The sequence below is a fragment of the Thermobia domestica genome, chromosome 3 (genome assembly GCF_964235325.1).
Source record: "Thermobia domestica chromosome 3, izTheDome1.hap1.1, whole genome shotgun sequence".
In the NCBI taxonomy this organism is placed as follows: Eukaryota; Metazoa; Arthropoda; class Insecta; order Zygentoma; family Lepismatidae; genus Thermobia; species Thermobia domestica.
The window spans coordinates 2575312-2594786 of record NC_137456.1 but is presented as its reverse complement, the minus strand read 5'-3'; the positions used below and the strand labels follow the sequence as shown (position 1 = coordinate 2594786).

The 19475-nt window shown below is 36.3% G+C and overlaps 1 protein-coding gene across 1 annotated transcript in view; it reads right to left on the bottom strand.

Annotated features, from left to right (window-relative positions):
* Positions 1 to 444: 444 nt before the first annotated feature.
* LOC145682376 (serine/threonine-protein kinase meng-po) overlaps positions 445 to 19475 on the bottom strand; it is an 82054-nt gene continuing 63023 nt past the window's right edge. Inside the window, exon 3 of the mRNA XM_081753966.1 lies at positions 445 to 4751. Coding sequence (XP_081610092.1) covers positions 3576 to 4751 — 1176 coding nt within the window. The 3' untranslated portion in view covers positions 445 to 3575. The remainder of the gene's footprint in view (positions 4752 to 19475) is intronic.

The window sequence follows — 19475 nt, the reverse complement described above, 5'->3', positions numbered from 1 at the left end:
ACTCCCTCGCCGAGCACGCAATCCGCGAAAAGGGAAGGAAGAAAGGATTGGGGAAGGAAGGAAGCGGCCTGGGGCCTATAAGTTAGGTACTACCCCGGCATTTGCCTGGTATGAATGAGGAAAACCCAGGAAAACCTCATTCAGGGTGGCTGGCCTGAAAAAGCGTGTCACACTTTTTCTACCGAGTGACCCCACCGGGAATCCAACCCGGGACCGGTCGCACCGAAGGCGACAACGTCAGCGATTACGCTACGCGGGGCCACTCATCGATGACTTGTTAAGGTGTAGGATGTTAATATCATCTAACGAAAATGGGTGTGCGGTTGTAAGTCCGATAACGAGATATGCAAGACAAGAAACAGTGTACCAAGTATGGTGCTGTTATCTTACATTTTGAATTACCCTCATATAATTTTAAAAATTGTCTTTTAAAAAAAAAAAAAGATAAAGAACTCAAATATAGCATAAATAAATAATGAATATTTTTACTTTCATGTAACTCCTGTCAAATATAAGCTAAACGCTCACACATTCCAGTAACTCATTAAAGGACGAACTCGTAATAAACTCAAAATTGAGTTGGCTTTGAGTCATTACTTTCAAGTTTCATTTTAGATTAAATACATTTTGTAAAATGGAAAACAAAATTTGAAGTGAAGTAAATTGAAACCAAGTGCACTAAATACACAGAAACATTACATCTCATATTTTGATGTTCCTTTAATGTAAATTGAAAGAGAAAATTAAACAATTTCAAGCACATTCTGTGCATACACCTGTATAATGGAAATTCTTATTGTTAAATATAAATATTTAGTATTTGAAGAATACAAAGGAAAAAGGGATACTAGTATATATTTGCAGAAGAGCAAAATATAGTCTCTTTACTCCTACTGCATCAAAAAAAAGCGAAAAATGTATTTTATAGTTATTATTATTTCAAAGCTTATTAACTCTTATTATTGCAGAGCCTTAACTTCGCCACGTAAAAGAAGTCATAAATAAATAAATAAATCGATAAATAAGTTTGAAATCCCGTTATTTTAAAACATTTTCACTGTTCTAACAGTCGGGATGGTCAGCTTAGCTAACCAAACGTGGATGACTACCATTTTCTCTCGAATCCTTTATTTAGCGAAGCTCAATATTGTTGAATAACTTTAAGATAGCTTCATCTTTTTAAATAAAATCGGGTAAATTAACATTTTAAAGATATTTTGCTTACAATAATAGGTTTAATATCATTATCAGTTTCTCGACTCATATGCGTACCATTGGTACTTTCGATCAAATGCAAATAAAAACCTCTGAATGCATTCTACTATGGCTACAATATTTTAGCATCTAGAGAAAGAACCAAAAATCCTATTTCCACCTTGTTTCTCAAATAATTGCTTGCCAGCAAAAACAACTTATAATAATTGTGTTCTGTGATTGCAGGTGTTGACATTGTGTTCAATTGGTTCACTCACTAACAAAGCAAATTGGAAATGTGTGACATCGCCAAATATATGCCAGTTAATATCAGTTAGCAACATTCTATTCGATTTCACTTTGAATTAAGAAAGCATCTCCCAGAAACAATGTTATGATTAAAGAAAAGCCTTGTTGACAACCCATCTCAACTATAAACACAGATTATATTGTTTGCATGTTTTAGAGTTTTCACCGAGACTGCAAGACATGAAGTCTTACGGGTTAACATGGGACATCACATTCATGAGCTCCTACTGAAAACCGAAGCCCAGATGCAAGGCATCGCTAAATATGGGCTCAGATTACAAATAAAATTTGTAACAAAGGAACTTCTATTGTAGCTTTTGCTTCAATCTACTGTACATCATGATCTAACGTCGTATCATAATGCATTTTGGAATTACATCAAAAGCAAAATGACTTAAATGTTTACGACACAAGTAAACCTTTGGATAATTTACACTTGCGTAGATAGATATACCTTTCAGATATAAAGCAAGTACTCTCAGTAAAATTCCAAGAGTTCAGAACACTCATAGCTCTAAGAAGATTGAAGATCCTTGATTGGAGATTGAAGATACTTCAGTTTTATTCTGTTTATAGCAAGCATCTTGGATGATTACTTCTCTAATCCATCGGGTATTCCTAATATATATGGAATATTTCGAAATAACTAATGCAATTTATTTGTTTGGAATATTTTTACAAATTTAGTGAAAGGTTATTTTGTGTTCTTGTAAGGCTGATTTTCTAAGGCAAGTAACATTGTTTGGTTTTTGTGGCTTTGTAAGCGAACTTAAGGTAAATCAATAAAAGACAAATTCTGACCAAAGCATATATTAAAACTAATAAAATAATAGCGTTACAGTTTCGACAAATTAACTTTGCCTTCTTCAGACACATTATTAACACATTTTAATGAGAACACATTATTAATGTGTCTGATGAAGGCAAAGATAATTTGTTGAAACTGTAATCCTATTATTTATTAGTTAATGTATGCTTTGATCAGAATTTGTCTTTTATTGTATGCAAGAAATTCCAAAGCTCAAATGAGTGGTATAAGGTAAAGTATCTTCGGTGCTATTTCACTTTTCATCCCTTGCCATGTATTTTTATGGACTTATTTGAAACAAATATTTATGATACGAAATCGCTCTTGCGTCATTACTTTTGTTATTTGATACCATTCATGGTCATGATTTTGCAAAAAACCATAGTTTCGATCGATCTATTCAATCCACTTTTCAGATATTGTAAACAGTTCGGAACCATTCCTTGTTAGAGAAACAGAGTCCATTTATGTCTGGATTTTGTTAAGTCAATGTGATTTACCAACAGCGATAACAAAAATCTCCCGTCCCCTCTGATGATAAAAACGGTAGACACAATAATACTTGAAGACTATTAATCTAATTAATAGTTGGTTTTACTATGTTTACCTTTAAAATAACATTTATATTTCATGATCACTTAATAGATCGCTTCATGATTAAATTGTTATTGAGAAGCATTGAATATTTATCAATAAAAACAAATTGTGTGGATAATAGAATTTTCGGTTCACTCTCTAGATGTACAGTGATAGGTAGAAAGGGGAATGGGTCATTGAAGCACCTGAAACCAATTTAATAGTAGGTAAACAAAGCAAATTTTACGAAGTTGACTGTTGATATATTAAGGCAAAGCGAAGAAGCTAAAGGTATGTGGTATTTGATGTTTTAAAACATTCTGACGCATAGGTAATATTAGTTTCTATGCACAAATGAACGTCATTCGATATTCATAAATGGTAGGAGTTAGCCCTTATTTAATTTTACTGTAAATGTTCGGGTATTTGGTAGAGTGCTCTCTTTATGAATAAACACTATGTTTGTTGTAGTAACAGAACTTTCTTTCGAACCTTGAAATATCCATCGAGAAGCTCATTGTCAGTCTAAATGAAGTGCCAAAGGCACAGTATTCGTTTAGTTTGGTTGAATCAACATCCATTCTGACTTTGTCAACCGTAGCGTGAATAGGCTTCAAGAGGTCAAATGCCTTTCATTGGTTCCTTTTGGAACGTCAACTTTTCCACCGAAATATCCTTTGAAGGTAGTCTATTTCCCTGTGTCACTACTGTATTCTAATAAATAGCTCGCGGAGGTTGTGCTCTCCTGTGGCACAGAAGGTTCTTTCGATTTTGATTTTGATTCCCAATCTCTTCTCTTCCTTTCCCCTTGTTCTGGTGTTTCCTCCTCTTCTTCTTCATCTAATTCTTCTTCGTCGTCTTCCTCTATTACACTGGACTGAATCCATTCTTTGATTCGGTCCTTTTTGGCGCTTTTGTCTACTGTAGTCTCTACACCATACTTCGTCAATGTAAACAGAAGTTTGTTCTTTTCTTCGAGGTTACTATGAAAGCTAAACATGGAAGGACAAAGCGATTCGGACTCTGTGTCCGGTCTCTCTGGTAGTTTTGATAGCCACCGGTCATCTAAAAATTTACTTATTTCTGATATTGCTAGTCGCTTGTCTCGCTTTGGGTCTAATATTTTCTTAAACATTCTTTGAGCCTTGGACGACAGTATTTTGAATAACTTTGGTCGCTTGACCATGATACTTCCATGCCATGTGACATAACGGACGTACCGGGGGTCATCGTTTTGAGCTTTCTGCCATGGCAAGCAACCCGTAAGACATACAAAAAGGACGATTCCGAATTGCCAAACATCGTGACTCGGATGGGCTTTATATGTTTCTTCATAACTTACAGCGAGAACTTCTGGAGGCGAGTAAGGCTGCCATTCGTTGCGTTTTCGTACCTGAGAATCTATTTTACTAGTTTCACCGAAATCACATAGTTTCACCCTGGAGAAGTCGCTTTTAAAAACAAGGATATTGTCTAATTTTACGTCCCGATGAACCAAACCTTTTGCATGAATAAAATCAAGAGCTGAAGCAATTTGCCTAGCCACTCGCTTACTGTACAATTCGCCGATTCCTATTTCGGATACATTTGAAGTTAGGTCTCCCAATGGAGCATATTCTTGCGTAAACACATAGAAGTCCCTGCTCTCAAATGCCACATTAAATGTTGTAAGTACGTTCTTATGAGGGCTGAGGAAGTAGCTGTAATGGAATTCCTTATAAAAGTCTGACAAAAAAGTAAACTCCTTTGGAAGACACTTCAAGACAACTTCATTTCCTGATTCCCTGTGCTCAGCCAGATAAATCTTCCCAAACCATCCTTCACCCACGATCTGCAGTATGTCGTAATCTTCTGTCAGGTCCACCTGAAAAGATAAAGAAATTACGTTGTCAATCTTAAAGAGAAAGCGTTAACATTAGAACAATCTTTAAAACATCAATACTCTTATATTGTGACAAATATTACATAATTACCTTCAATAAACAAACAACTATTGGTACTACAGAATGAAAATAATTAACTCTTTCACTGTTATAATAATATATTAACAAAAACAATCCCCAAACCTATTGACAAGTATCAACAACCTAAGATATAGACAACATGTAACATTTTATTGTTAACCATTTTTTCATAAAAGTCGAATTGAATTCATTGGAATTTATTTAGGTTACAAACATAAACTTGCTGCGTCCCTAATATCAAATAAACATAAAGCCCTCCCCCCTGGTGTAATGGTTAGCGAGTGCGCTTTTGGCGCATGGGATCACGGATTCGATTCCTGGTGGGAAAGCTTTTAAATTTGAACGTATTACAATGGTCCACATCTTATATAGCTTCAAGTGTAATCTGAGTTATTAGGTGAAGTAGTATTTCCAAGTTTGAGCTATTTTATTTATAGCGTTATGCGGACACGAGGTTATAGTTTCCAAAGTTGCGAGTTATCAGAATAAGGAAGTTTGGCCTACCACATATGACGACGACAGATTTCTCCCGCGGTGAAGGTGTTCATCATATTTGTTTCCATATAACTTCACCCTCTTGGAAAATTCGTTAAAAATAGTTTAAGTCACAGACTATCAATACCCTTCCAAAATATTCATGAAATGATAACATGTGGACTTGAATGGTCTTCCATAGCAGAGTGGAAAACGGTTGTGCTTTCATTTGACATAGTCCCTCTCAGGTTATTATCTCCGGACGCAAACTCGAATAATAGTTCGGAATCTACTTTAGACAGCATGCCAGTCTTACATTGCTCTGGTGCTGCAAATGAGACATTCAAGTCCCATAAGTTAACAGTGCTCTGGGTTATAACCTAACATACTTAGTCGGTTAGGCAATATACGAGAGATACTTTATCAAATGCAGAAGTTCCTTTTCTTTAACTTCATATTAATAATGAAGAAATCCCAATTTTTTTAAAAATTTAGATGCTTCAAAATGAGTATCTGTAATGTGCGAATTGCGCTAGCACAGGGGAGGAAACAGTTATTTCATCCCCAAACGAGACTCTGCTTATAGCATCCAGTGTTGTGTACTCGTAATTTCAGAGAATTTCAATCCCAGATCTCAGTGTACTTAGGTATAAGCAGGGGCCAAAGTGGGTCTGAAAAGGTGGTGGGACGGTAGGTAGCGGCATGAAGCCACGCCGTTCCCCCTGCCTATCTTTCGTCATAATAATTTTTGAGGAAATGGGAGGACGCCGTACATATATTTTCGAGTAGGGATGCGCACGAGACGAGACGAGACAGAATTTCCTGTCAAAATTCGAGTTGAGACATCACTTTTATAGCACAATTTCGAGACGAGACAGCCTCAAATCTAGTCTCGTGCGGATCCCTATTTTCGAAGTGGGGGATCGGCGCCCTCTTGCGTTCCCCCGCACTTTTACCCCTGGCTATAAGAAGTTCAGAGTGTATCAGGGGACTTTCCGTTTACTGTTCATTCATCAGAGAATTTACTCAGCTCTCTAAACAGAATGACCCTGCAATCTTTTAAAATTAGTCCAGAAGACTATCGAATATTAGTTTCAGTGTTTTTCACGAATAAGAGACCTATAACCTTATTCTCGTTTATTGTCCAAATCAGGTATTTGAATATTGAATCAATAAAAGGAAGTTTGGAAAGCAGGCTATTGGACTTTAGTTCCAGCGCAGATACGCCTAAGATAGAGAATTGGTTGTTAACGCTAAATTTATTATTCTCCCTTTTTATTTTCTATCTAATTTATTGGATAACAATGTTCTGGAAATACATTCTGTAGTATTTTATTCATTACTGCAATACTTTATTACATGTTATTATATTGGAAGTATCAACATAAACATATTTGTAGCATTATAAAATTTTCTTCGAGCAATAGTATCAGAAAAATGTCTTATAGAAAAATTGTTTAAAACCTTTGTTTCCCAAAGAATGAATTTATGAAGAGAAAGAAAACAAAAAACTTTCAACGTCAATTGGCTATACAGTTTCAGCGCGAATGAAAATCCTGGAAATAATTTAAACTCCTGTTCTTAGATGGCTTGCAAAGTTCATACTAAAAGATGGTTTCGTTCTAAATCCACTAGGCTGCACGGAGAAACGTGTTAAAACTGCGGTTTCACATTGAAACCACTGGGCCGGAAAGGGTTAATAGCTAATAAATTAATTTGCAGTAGTTAAAGTTACTAGAAACACTGAAGGAATATTATAGAGAGATAAATATACAGGGTACGCTCACAAAGTTACAAGACTGAGTGTTACCTGAGTAGGGGCGCGCGCACACATGCGTTCCACCGACAGAAAAAATGAAATGAAATCTTTGAGTTTTACGTCCCACGGTTATGCCGGTTAGGCTAAAGGAGACGGTGATAATGAGTAATGAATGAAATGGTGGAATGAAGAAAGTGGGAGGAAACGGGAGAACCCCGAGAAAACCCACGCACACGGTGTTTGTCCACCACAAAGTTCACTTGGCGGGGGCTGGGATCGAACCCGGGACCCCAAGCACCAGAGGTGAACGCTCTACCACTGAGCCACCGCGGCCCCCGTTCCACCGACAGAGTGCGGTAGTGGAGGGTGTCAGCCAACTGATCGCACGAGCGTCAGTTGCCTCAGAGACTTGCGACTGAGTAGACCACTAGTGGCGTGAGTGCGTATCAGTGAACCCCGTCGAAACCTGAGCGAGTGGAAAATGCAGCGGCGAAACTGAACAAAACAGCTGCAGAGACTTTTCGTATGATTCAATAGGCCTACAAAGAAGACGCCATGCCACGTGCAGGTTTTCACGAGACACATGAGGTTCAAAGAGGGCTGCGAAGACGTTGAACACGACGACTGTTCTGGGAGACCTGCAACAAACCGAACTGAGGAAAATCTGGTGAAGTGAAAGTCGTGAACTCTTAAACACTCATCGTCGTCTTAGTGTTAGATTAATTGCCAATGAACTGGGATTGGGTCCGACTATGGTGTTCAAGTTAGTGACAAAAGACGTCGTTCATCGCCGCCAAACTTTGGGCGCAGTTCTACGTGGCAACACTGCCGCATCCATCATACAGCTCCACCCTCGCTCCCAGCGACTCTCGTTCCCTCAAATCAAGAAAGATCTGAAAGGAAAGCGATTCGACACGATTCCAGCGGTCCAGGTGGCTTCAACGAGGACCCTTCTCAGACTTTCAGGGAGTCTATGAACATTTGAAAACATGCTGGCAGCGGTGTGTTGATGTTGATGATTTCGAAGACTTTTAGTTTGCTGTACAAAAATGTGTAATACATTTCTTATTCTGAGACCAGTCTTGAAATTTCGTGAACTCACCCTATATGTTGGTTTACTAGCAAGTGTTTTCATTTAGACGTGGATGTAACCACGAGCTAAACATAAAAGTATAATTAAATGCATTATTCAAATTCATTAACAAATTTGTAGACTTACTCAAGAAACAAAAGACTCACAATATTCCTGTCCTCATTTCAGTTCTAAAATTTTCCTTTTCCTTTTCCTTCTTGAATTCTGTAATTAAGAAAATGTCTTCCTAAGTGAAAACCTCCATTACAGAGTTGGTTAAATAAGCTCCATGTTTGGTTTACGAATAGATTCATCTATGGAGACTGTGTAGAGACTTTATTGAAAAGATTCCTAAATAACTGTCGATGGAAAGATGTCCGAATTTTTTTTATAGAAATCAAAGTTTTGTTAGATTGTCTCCTTAGGAACGATTCAGAAGTTCTGATTAAGGTTAGTGTAAAGGGACAAGTTTTGCCGATAGATGTCACTACAATCTTCGTATCTCTTCCATGTGTTTGTTACCTTTCACGAAAATTTACAATTTCTTTTACAAATTTCAACGTAGAGACTTCAAATTTTTAAAGAAGGAACTTCATAACCTATTAAAGGGAACAATCCGTGCCGAATTTTTATTTAGAATTTTCTTCATTGTTGAAACAGTTCCATTGTTAAACGTTTGGATATCCATTTCAACAATGAAGAAAGTTCTAAATAAAAAATTGGCCCGGATTGTTCCCTTTAATAGGTTATGAAGTTCCTTCTCTAAAAATTTGAAGTCTCTACGTTGAAATTTGTAAAATAAATTGTAAATTTTCGTGAAAGGTAAAAAACACATGGAAGAGATACGAAGATTGTACTGCTATCTATTGACAAAACTTGTTCCTTTAAACCAACCTTAAATAGAGTTGACTGCAGGAAAGAGAACAAAGTACAATGGTCTTTCGCAGATCGAACTATAGTTCCGGACGTAAAATTTCCAGTCATTCGGGCCTCCAAAAAGGACTGTTGGTGGGAGAGTAATAATGTGGGGAAGAACTAAAAAAAGAAGCAAGAGCCAACAAGTTAGGATAAGGACATGGAACGTACGCCAGTAAAATGTTAGAAAACTTGAGGAAGGGTTGCGACGAATACAAAGTCAAAGAACCCTTTTTGATTGGAACGAAGTTTTCGATAACAAATATAGAAGTAGCAGGGAATAAAATAGAACAGGTTACTAGTTTTTGATACCTGGTTAGTATTATTAATGCTTACAGAAAGTGTGAATGTGAAACGAAAGCAAGGATAGGAATGGCGAAAGAAACATTTAAGAGGTATAAGAATGTACTTTGTGGGTCCTTCAATAAAGAATTGATAAAAGACTCACAAAAATTGTTTCTATTGTACTCTATGGAGGAGAAGCATGAACAGTACGCAAACGCGATTAAAAAGACAGGAAGAACTTGAAATGTGGAATGAGGGTGTAGAGAAGAATTGAGAGCATTAATTGGGTCAAACGGAAAACAAATGACAATGTGTTAGAAGTAGTGGGGGAGAAAATAACAATTTTAGATGTAGTTAAAAAGAGGAAGAGAAACGGGTTGGAAAACTGGCTGAGAAACAATTGCATTATGAAGGTTGTGTTAGGGATATGGTGGAAGGAAAAAGAGGAAGAGCCAAAATAGGTTACAGTTAGAAGACGGTATTAAAGCAGAAAAATCGTACATGAAGACGAAGGTGTTAAATGAAGACCCTGGTGCATGGAAACCTCTCAGTTGCGACAACTAACACCCAATAATGGCAGAATACCTATGATGATGATGTTGAGTACAAGGGGCTACAATTAGGTAAAAAAAAGTCAAAAAATGTTTGGCAAGCCTTATCCAAACATTACATCGAGGCTCAAACTCCTTAATCCAAAGCAAAAACCAATGTCATCATCATAAAGCTAGTTCTTAGACGTTTGCAAGACAAGTATTGCATGGAGTAGGCCTACATTTGTTCGTATTGTGTTTGAGGTTTCATTTAATTCCACATTATTCTTCATTACATATTTTCTTCTTTTCTAAGTTTGTCTTTAGCAATGATGAATTGCATTTTATTTGCTCTCTAGGCCTAAATACTTATACCTTTGTTAGTTTTAATCCAAGCCAGTGGCGTATTTAGGATTTGTTTCGGAGAGGTTTGAAAACACAGTGAAGCAGGGAGCATTTGCTCAACTGAGTTCCAGAATTAAATATATTTTAATTGATTGTCTACTAATATACTAGGAAAAGCGTGAAACTTGTATGTCGGTGCAGAATCTTATCCCCCCGAGGCAATCTGAAATGACGCTCCTGCAAACACATGTTGAATATCTGTAATCTCATTTCAAATTAACTGATTTTATTTTAGAAAAAAATGGAAATCTTCAGTTTTATCTATGTATGTTTTTACCTGAAATAAAATGTTGAGACAAGTTGAAACTGAAATATACTGATTGCAGTTTTACTGGCAAGATTTCGAGACTGATGAATCTTATCTGATACAATAGACACAAAAATTTATCAGTGAATCTAAACTTTTATTCTATTCATAGAAGAAAAAGGATGCATACTTTTGGCCTATCTAATTCCCGGGCTACTTATTCCCCCTCCCCTCTTGATTTTCTTTATTTGTAAAATTACCTTTCTTTATAACTACACGATGTAAATACCCTTTGCTATAATAACTAAAGTCCCGTCATGTTGATATCCGTGCAAGTTGTTGTGGAATACCAGTTTCGCTTATCAGCTCCTCTTAGTTTTGGTGTTACTGACGACGACCGACTTGAATCACAACTAACAATGGTCGAAAGTATAATAGGAGAAACGAAAGAAAGTAACAACTAAAAAAGAAATAGAAGAGTAGAATGGACGAAAGAAATGAAATGAAATGAAATCTTTGAGTTTTACGTCCCACGGTTATGCCGGTTAGGCTAAAGGAGACGGTGATGATGAGTAATGAATGAAATGGTGGAATGAAGAAAGTGGGAGGAAACGGGAGAACCCCGAGAAAACCCACGCACAAGGTGTTTGTTCACCACAAAGTTCACTTGGCGGGGGCTGGGATCGAACCCGAACCCCAAGCACCAGAGGTGAACGCTCTACCACTGAGCCACCGCGGCCCCAGAATGGACGAAAGAAAGAAAAAAAACGCAATTCTTACATGGAACGAAATTTGACAAATACAATATTATTTGTGAACAAAGAGCATAAGAAAATGGAAAGTCAATGAAATTCTTAGAAATGGTAAGAAGGATTATACTTGTGCGTGGAATGCGAAAAACTAACAAATTTATTCCGTAGGGGAGCTTGAGCCCGATAGCCCACTCTAGATACACCACTGATCCAATCTATAAAAAAAAATTAGTTTTAATTCCCAATCATAAGTTACATTAAGTTGGTGTTCACCTTATAGGCAATATCATGTGGAAGTATCACTTTTAATACATTTATTTTTCAACAGAAATAGCCTTGAAGTTGCAACATATCATCAATCACCGATTATAAAACGCTTACATTTTTTATAGTTTATGACAGTACCTTGAAATTCCTTAAGACATGGTTGAGCAAAGGGAAGCTGTATGACACTATAAAATGGTGGATTATCTTTGGAATGATTTATGTTCATTTCTCTTGTTTTCGATTTATTTCCGTCGTCAGTGATATCAACAACACCGGAAACTAAGTAACGAAGGTATTTTCGTCTGTGTAAAAGGAAGTTGACAATTAACTACCACCTGGTGAGTTGATTTTAAAATACCTACGTGCTTCAAGTTGACACTGACATCTTTCAGAAAAAGAGACAGAAAGGAGAGTGGATGTTCCGTGTCCAATTTATTTTTGTTAAATCTGAATGGTGTAAAGACTATGTAATTGATCCAGTAATGGATTCAGTGGAATTATCTTTCATAGATATTAATGATAAGTGACTCTTTCTAGTGGAAAGAATCACAAAATTATCTGCTGTTGACACACTGCAGATTCAATGGAACAGCTGGAGTTGAGTGAAGCAAATCGTGAAGAGTCAACTGTTGCTAAGGAATCATTAGAGTCGATTTCCCGAAATGATGCCAAGTTATTGGATATTAATTATATTGTAAGCGGACACATATTTTAGAATAAGTTGTTGAAAATGTAAACAAAATAACTTATTAATGTGGAATTGAAAAGAAAATACTTTCAGAAATGAGACGAATTTCAGCTACTAAATATTTTAACCAACTATGTACTAACAAAAATCCGTTATTCGGACGGCGGTATATTGTACAAATATATCGAATACTTATATTTGTACAGAAGTCAGAATGAATCATATGTTATTCATATGCTACATACCTTTCCCGCTTAGATGTTACATCATGCCATTGCAGTATATGTGATATCTAACAGTCTTCCATATATTACATACGTATGGTACTTACGTTACATATGTCAGCTATATGTTAGATACGTCCATCTGTATGTGGGATCCCGACTACCTATATACACAGTTCTTTCATTCGTACGGAAAGTATGTTTATTCAGAAAACTTATATGGAAAGAATAAAACATATGAAATACGCTTTTTCAGTTAAATGTTTGCTGTACGTTAAGATCAAAAACTACATGATTTACACATATAACCTACGTTTTTTCGTACGCCACTTACGATATTTAAAAAGATTTCTCAGGGTGATAATTTTCTCTACAATATAATCGTTGTCTTGGCATTCTTAAACAAAAGCAGAAGAGAAAAACCACAGGTTAAGTTTACGGGCTCCAGAATTTGGAATATTGACAGACAAAAGTTAGCGCGTGGTATCAATAAAAAGTACAGATCATCGCACAAAACTTCCTCGTTCTCTCTTCTTAAAAATAATCATATTAAGCTCTAATTATTACGAAAATTTTTATTTCCGAAATAAAACAAAATGATAGTAGACAGGAATTACAGATAGATAGCATATATATTATTGCAATCAATTAAAATGTGATACCAAGAGTACTATTAAAAAAAAAATGACGGAAAAGATAGTTGGTGAACCGAACTCAGAAGCTCCTGCCATGCGAAGTTGTGAAATACAGACTTTGTTGTTCCTTATACCTGTTTAAACCTTAATTCCCAAAGAAAGTGTAAATAAAGTACAACAAACAAGATTTTGCAGACTTTAGCCACTAAATATAGCGATCGATCTTTATTCCTTAGACGATGAGCTACTTGCCTACCAAAGGGTATAACCAGATAAGCGAGTGAAAAGTGCCCTTACACCGATTGCTGTGATATTTATACCAAATGTACCTCATACCCAAAGGTAATTTTACATTACATTCTACTCATAACAAAACAACTCTGAGGCAGAACAGCCTATGAAAGACTAAGAGCCTGCCACGTGGCTTTTTCACCAAAGGCTGGTGGGTGAAATTGTAAGTAAGGCCTAGGCTATGAGTGCCAGAGTCGACTCAGCGTCTGAGAACCAGTACCGGGGTAACCTGGTTGGGAAGGTATTGAAAGTGGCAGGGAACAGCGGTGCCCTGACCACGTGCCCCTGCAAAATCCGTGTGGAAGACTCTAGTCCTTCATAGGTTGTTCCACCTCAACTATGAGTTGCTTTGTTATGAGTAGAATGTAAATAATTTATTCCTTTTGGTACCTAAAGCTCAGGCCGGGATAGCAGAAGAGCAAATATGTAGAAAAGCAACGGTTCCGGCGTTATAGAAGATGCTATTCTGGCATTCTCCTGGTAGAACTGAGGTTCATAGTAATACACATTGCTATCCATGTAAATTATTAGTGTCGCCAACGTAAATATTAAAATAAATGTTCGTGAGAGAAGCACATATTGATCATCATAGTTTGCAAAAACGTTAATAGCAATTTAATATTTATATGAATACATACAATAGAATACTATATACGAAATTCGCTTCGTAACAAGAATAGTTAATCTTGCAGGCGGATGTGTCGAATACTGTGTCCTGCATGCTCCTTGTAATGTTTTCTAATTCAGGAAAGACTTTCAAATAAACACATTTTGCATATTTTCGGATTATCATCATCTTATGCATTATAACATGTATTACATTGTGTATGGATTACATTATACTGTATATAGGGATAACCAAACACTTTGTTTTCTGTAAATCACAATTTAAAATATTGGTATCCTACCAAGGCAGACTGAAAATCAGTGGCATAAGCGTTCTCATGCGGAACCTGGAAGATGCACTATTATGAGAACCATATTTTCATTCGTGACATGTTAGAAACTCGAAATTGGCCATTTTTGACTTCTGACAGTATTTGTGTCGTACAAACCGTATATGACGTAACGTAGGTTTCCTATCTTGCAGGTGACATTTCAGCGTCCTGACTTTGGTTTCCCTCATTTTACACCAAGTTTCACGTATGGTATCATACCATGGTCAAAATATATTACGTGTGGGTTAATGCTGCTTGTATGGTGGAAAATAGAAAGTGGTCACTCAAACATAAAACAAAAAGATTTGAATTAAAATATTTTCGAATCGCTCACTAAAAATTTGAAGGGTGAAATACATTGTTTTGTGTTTCCTGTAAGGCCTTTCGAACAAAGTACATTCATATTTTTTTTCAACCTCAAGGCGTTTCCCAAATTTGAACATTGTTTTATTTTCAAATATTCAACAATAACTTGGAAATTCGAAGGAATTTAAAGCTAATTTTCTGGCCAAAATTATCTTTGGGTATGAGGTACATTTGATATAAATATCACAGCAATCGGTGTATAGGCACTTTTCACCCGCTTATCCGGCCATACCCTTTGTTTTAGATTCAGCCTGGAGTGAAATTGTATATATACGTACTTGAAGTGAAATTAAAACCTCCGGTATGTTTACGTCGAGAGCTAATAAATTGAATCTCTCAATAATACGATTTCATTTGAGTAGAAGATGCAGTGAACATTTTAACCAACCCACCTCTTAGCCCACACTAAAATGTGCAGAGTGTTCATCATTCCCGGGATAAGTGTAGAAGAAGTAAACTCTTCAATTTAAAATTTAGTGTCATGAAGCGTTCCCTTTAGAGCTGTGCACACATAGACAGGCATCCTAAAAAATATTTTTCAACATGTAAGAACAATAATATGTGTAAATTTGCTCAAATTTTGAATTCGATTTTGTTTACGATTCCCTTTTTTTCTTGCATCTATCTTTACTCGGAAGTAAACATGTTAGCGAAAGTATTCTCCTCTTCCTACTCCCTCCCCCCCAAAAAACTGTTCAATCGAAATAGTTGAGGCCATAGGCATATCACAAGGTACAGTGTTTTCAATTTTGCACGAAAAATTGGGTTTGAAAAAATGTTGGTAAGGTTGATACCACTTTTGCTCTCAATGGAGAATAAACACAATCAGAGGCTAAACTTCTAGTCATTGTACTGTACGGAATAGATCAATTCCTTTGCTCAAACATAAAACTATCATTCGTACTTTATTTTTATCGTTATTTTAAAAATTCATTTAAAAATGCAATCATAGGAAGTTGTAGCAGGCATGTTTGATTCTATTTCACAGGATGTACGTAGGCAACGAGAGATGGGAATTTCGTGAGCCTTCATAATGTTTGTGATGGCTGAACCCTGAATCTTTGTTTTCACATTACATAATATGAAACAATTGTTTTCAACCAAACTACGTAGTTTGATCTTTTATAGATAATTGGCTAATTTGGCCGCAACTACCTTTATACAATGGGCTGACTACTTCTAAGTTCCCCCTGTGTTCATCATAAGAACATAAAGAGATAGAATCATCTGAGAAGAAAGCAAAAGAGAAGTGAAATAACTCGCAGACAAACCGCAGCACGTGTTTCTGTAACTGAGAGTCTATTATAACCTCACCACCCTACATAACTGATGTGGCAAACATTCAATACTTTTTTTATTTCTGTCTCTGAAACACCTTCGGCCAAACAGACAGCCTTTTACTTTCATTTGGAAAAACACAGCTGAAAAGTTTTCAAACCGCCAGAGTTCGTTGGGCTGGAAGGATACTTTTTCTCCCTTTCTGCCTTCCTTTATAAACTTTTCCGTAACCTACATTTGTCTACATGAATAATCTTCTCTCTCGCCCAGCTATAAATAATTCAATAACACTAACAGTTATTGGAGAAAGAGAGGCCTTTTCACGTTGCCTCCTACAAAGATAGTTCCAATTCACTCCAAGACTAATTTCACAAAACTTGACTAAATCGTGTTAGTAGTATTTTTCATAGCGGTCTTGAGATCAAATCTTACCAACAAACCATAACATAATTAAATATGAGAGAAGCTACCAATTAAATCCCGTGCGACTAGATAAAAAAAGAGCTTAATAAAAATGAAAGTCCGAGATGGAAATTCACGACTCCATTAACCATTCTACGTGACTCGAATAGTATTGCCGCAGTAACTTTGAGAGTTGAGAGGCTTGATTTGCAGTTTAACGTCCCTTTCAGCAGCGAGGCTATATGAAACGGGATCTACTGATTAACATAGAATCCGAAGAACATGAGCTCCCGTCGGGAATCGAATCAAGGTCTCCCATGCGTATGCTAACCGCTTAGCCACAAAGAAGCTCACTTAGGACTTTTTTTTTTTTTAAGTTTTTGAATAAGAGCAAGATTATAACAGAATTAACTATTAATATAAAGATATGTTTCTCTCAATAAAATGGTTAAAATCCAGAGCCTTACTTCTTTTAATAAACTAAATTTGAAAGTATCTTTCATAAAAGATTCTAATTCGGTCTGCCAAGTTGTGTGGAAAATAAGCCATTTTCTTATATTACCAAAGGTGGATCTAGTTCCTTCTAGTTTCTAGTTTCTAGGTTCTTCGTAACTTCATCTGTGAATTTCCTTCCACTGATAGATTTCATATGCAAATTCTAGATTATTTACAGCTACAAGCTATCCAGGGTCACATATGTGTATGTTTATAGAGATATGTTTTATTTTAATCAGCATTCTGCTGAGTATATTAATTATGATTGAGATATTCCATTCTGCATTCTGTCAGAAACTATTTCTCACGAGAAGTTTGTAGTTTTATGGATATACAATTCTATTCAGTAACACTTGTTTCTAAATTTGTGTTCTACCAAATCACAAAATTTGAAAAATAATTGAGATTTTGTTATATTTTTGATAAGTATAGTGATCCTAGTAGCTGACCCACTGTTTGAAGTCTCAAGTATTTCGTTTAAAAAAATGTTAGAGATTTTGGCTTCAAGCGTCCTTGATCGACTTACTTTTCATGTTTTTACAACTCAAAGTTCTATCTCCTTCTAATAGGAGACCGACGCTAATTTTTGTTCAATTGTTAGATTCTAGCAGGAGTCATAGATAGGCGCCCTTGAAAGGCTTTTGCTATATGCGTTACCAGACATTCAGCCATCGTACAAAAACATATATTGGTAATGATTGAAATAAATGAGCTTTTATCACATTTATTAGAACACACAGTTTTCTAACAATAATAATCTGGATTTGATTCTTGTTGCAGGCACGTAGCCAAGGGGGGTCCAGGGGGTCCGGACACCCCCCTTCGAGACCAGAAATGAAAAAAAAAATAAGGAAGGATTGAACAAAATAAAATGAGAAAAAGAAGGATCAACGTGAAAAATAATTTTAAAAAACTAAAGGAAGCCTTTGGTTACTCTTTCTTATGAGGAAATTTGTATTATTTGCAATACATGGTGGCGAGCTAAGAGAGATATCCTGGAAGAGTCAGGGAATTTGAAATTTCTAGAAAAGTTACGGAATTCTCAGAATTTCTGCTACTATTCAGGGACATTTCAAGCTTCCGAAAGCATAGTGTTGTTGTGTAACAGCGTGGACATTTTTTATCATAATTTTTCGTCATCGCATCCTTGCAATATCAAACATGTTATTTCAAGAAAAATTTTCTACTGCTCCTTTAATCTGTCATTTGGAACCGAGAGTAGTTGGTGGAATAATAAAAACATTTTTTTGTGTGTGTGGAATGTTCTGTTAGCATTTGATTCAACAAAGAAAGGAACAGAGATATTGTAAAATAGTTTACAAGATATTATTGAGTATGTAGTTTTTATAATAGTGAATATGTACTTTTTATAATAGTTGAGGTCATAATGAAAGGAAAATTGTTATATTTGAATAAACTGAGGAAGAACGTAAATATTGTAAAATCTTCAATACGTTTACTTATTATTATTATTTTACTCTAGATTTCTTCATACTTTTTTATTAAAATACTTGCCAACATATCCCCATTTTATTGTCCTAACAAACCAATATATGTTGATAGTAAAGTAGTTTAGATTGATCAAGCTCCTGGGCCTTGAGAATTTTTTCAACCCCCCCCCCCCCCCGTGCCGTTACGAAATCCCGGCTAAACGAACCAATATATGTTTCAGTAAAATAGTTTAGAATGATCGAGCCCCTGGTGTGATAACCACAGTATTTCATGTCACGGACCCCCTTTTCACGAAATCCTGGCTACGTGCCTGCTTGGTGAGAAAGCAGAATTTCCGATCTGGCACGAACGTCACAAAACTAACATCATGATTTAACAGGGAATAAGAGGGAATACAGCTAGTATAGCTTGAGAGCTTCGTTTTAACATGGGCCCACCTGGTACAGTCCGCAGCAAAAAACCTGCAACATGAGCATGTAAGTTTAGTGTGAAACGACGAAGTCTTTCCAAAATAAGTGTGCAGTGGAGGACGCCGAGGTTTATCCTGGCGTAATTCGTGCCACTTAGATGTTATGTTGATTCCCAGGGCTGTTAGGCGTAATTTCACAATAAACTTGCATGCTCATGTTGCAGGTGTTTTGCTGCGGACTGTACAAGTTTATTAGTGTCTTTTTCGCTTTCTTTTATGGCACAAGCCATCACCTCTGAGGTTCAAAGAACAATTCATTGCGAGGTCGTGGAACGTAATTAATGCAACTTTCTACTATCAACAGCTATACAGACTTTAGGAATCATTGCGGTCTAAGTGACCAGATCTTGCCAATCGCGAAGGGTTATCATCTAACATGATAAGGTGCTAAGATGCTGCGATGACACCGTAGAAATTAATGGACTTCGGATTGGAAGTTTTACCTCACACGCCCTGTTTCCCTGACTTTGACCCTATAAACTCCTCCATTATTGCACTTTGCAAACCTCCTTTACTGAGAAGGCATTTTGTGATGTGGAGGACCTGAAAATTACCTTACGTGAGTTCAAATCTAAACTTGCGGAATTTTATCAGCATGAAATTGATCTTTTATCGGAAAGCTGGCAAGAATTGTTGATCATGCTGGCGATTATATGCAGTCCTAGGTGATTTAAATTTTG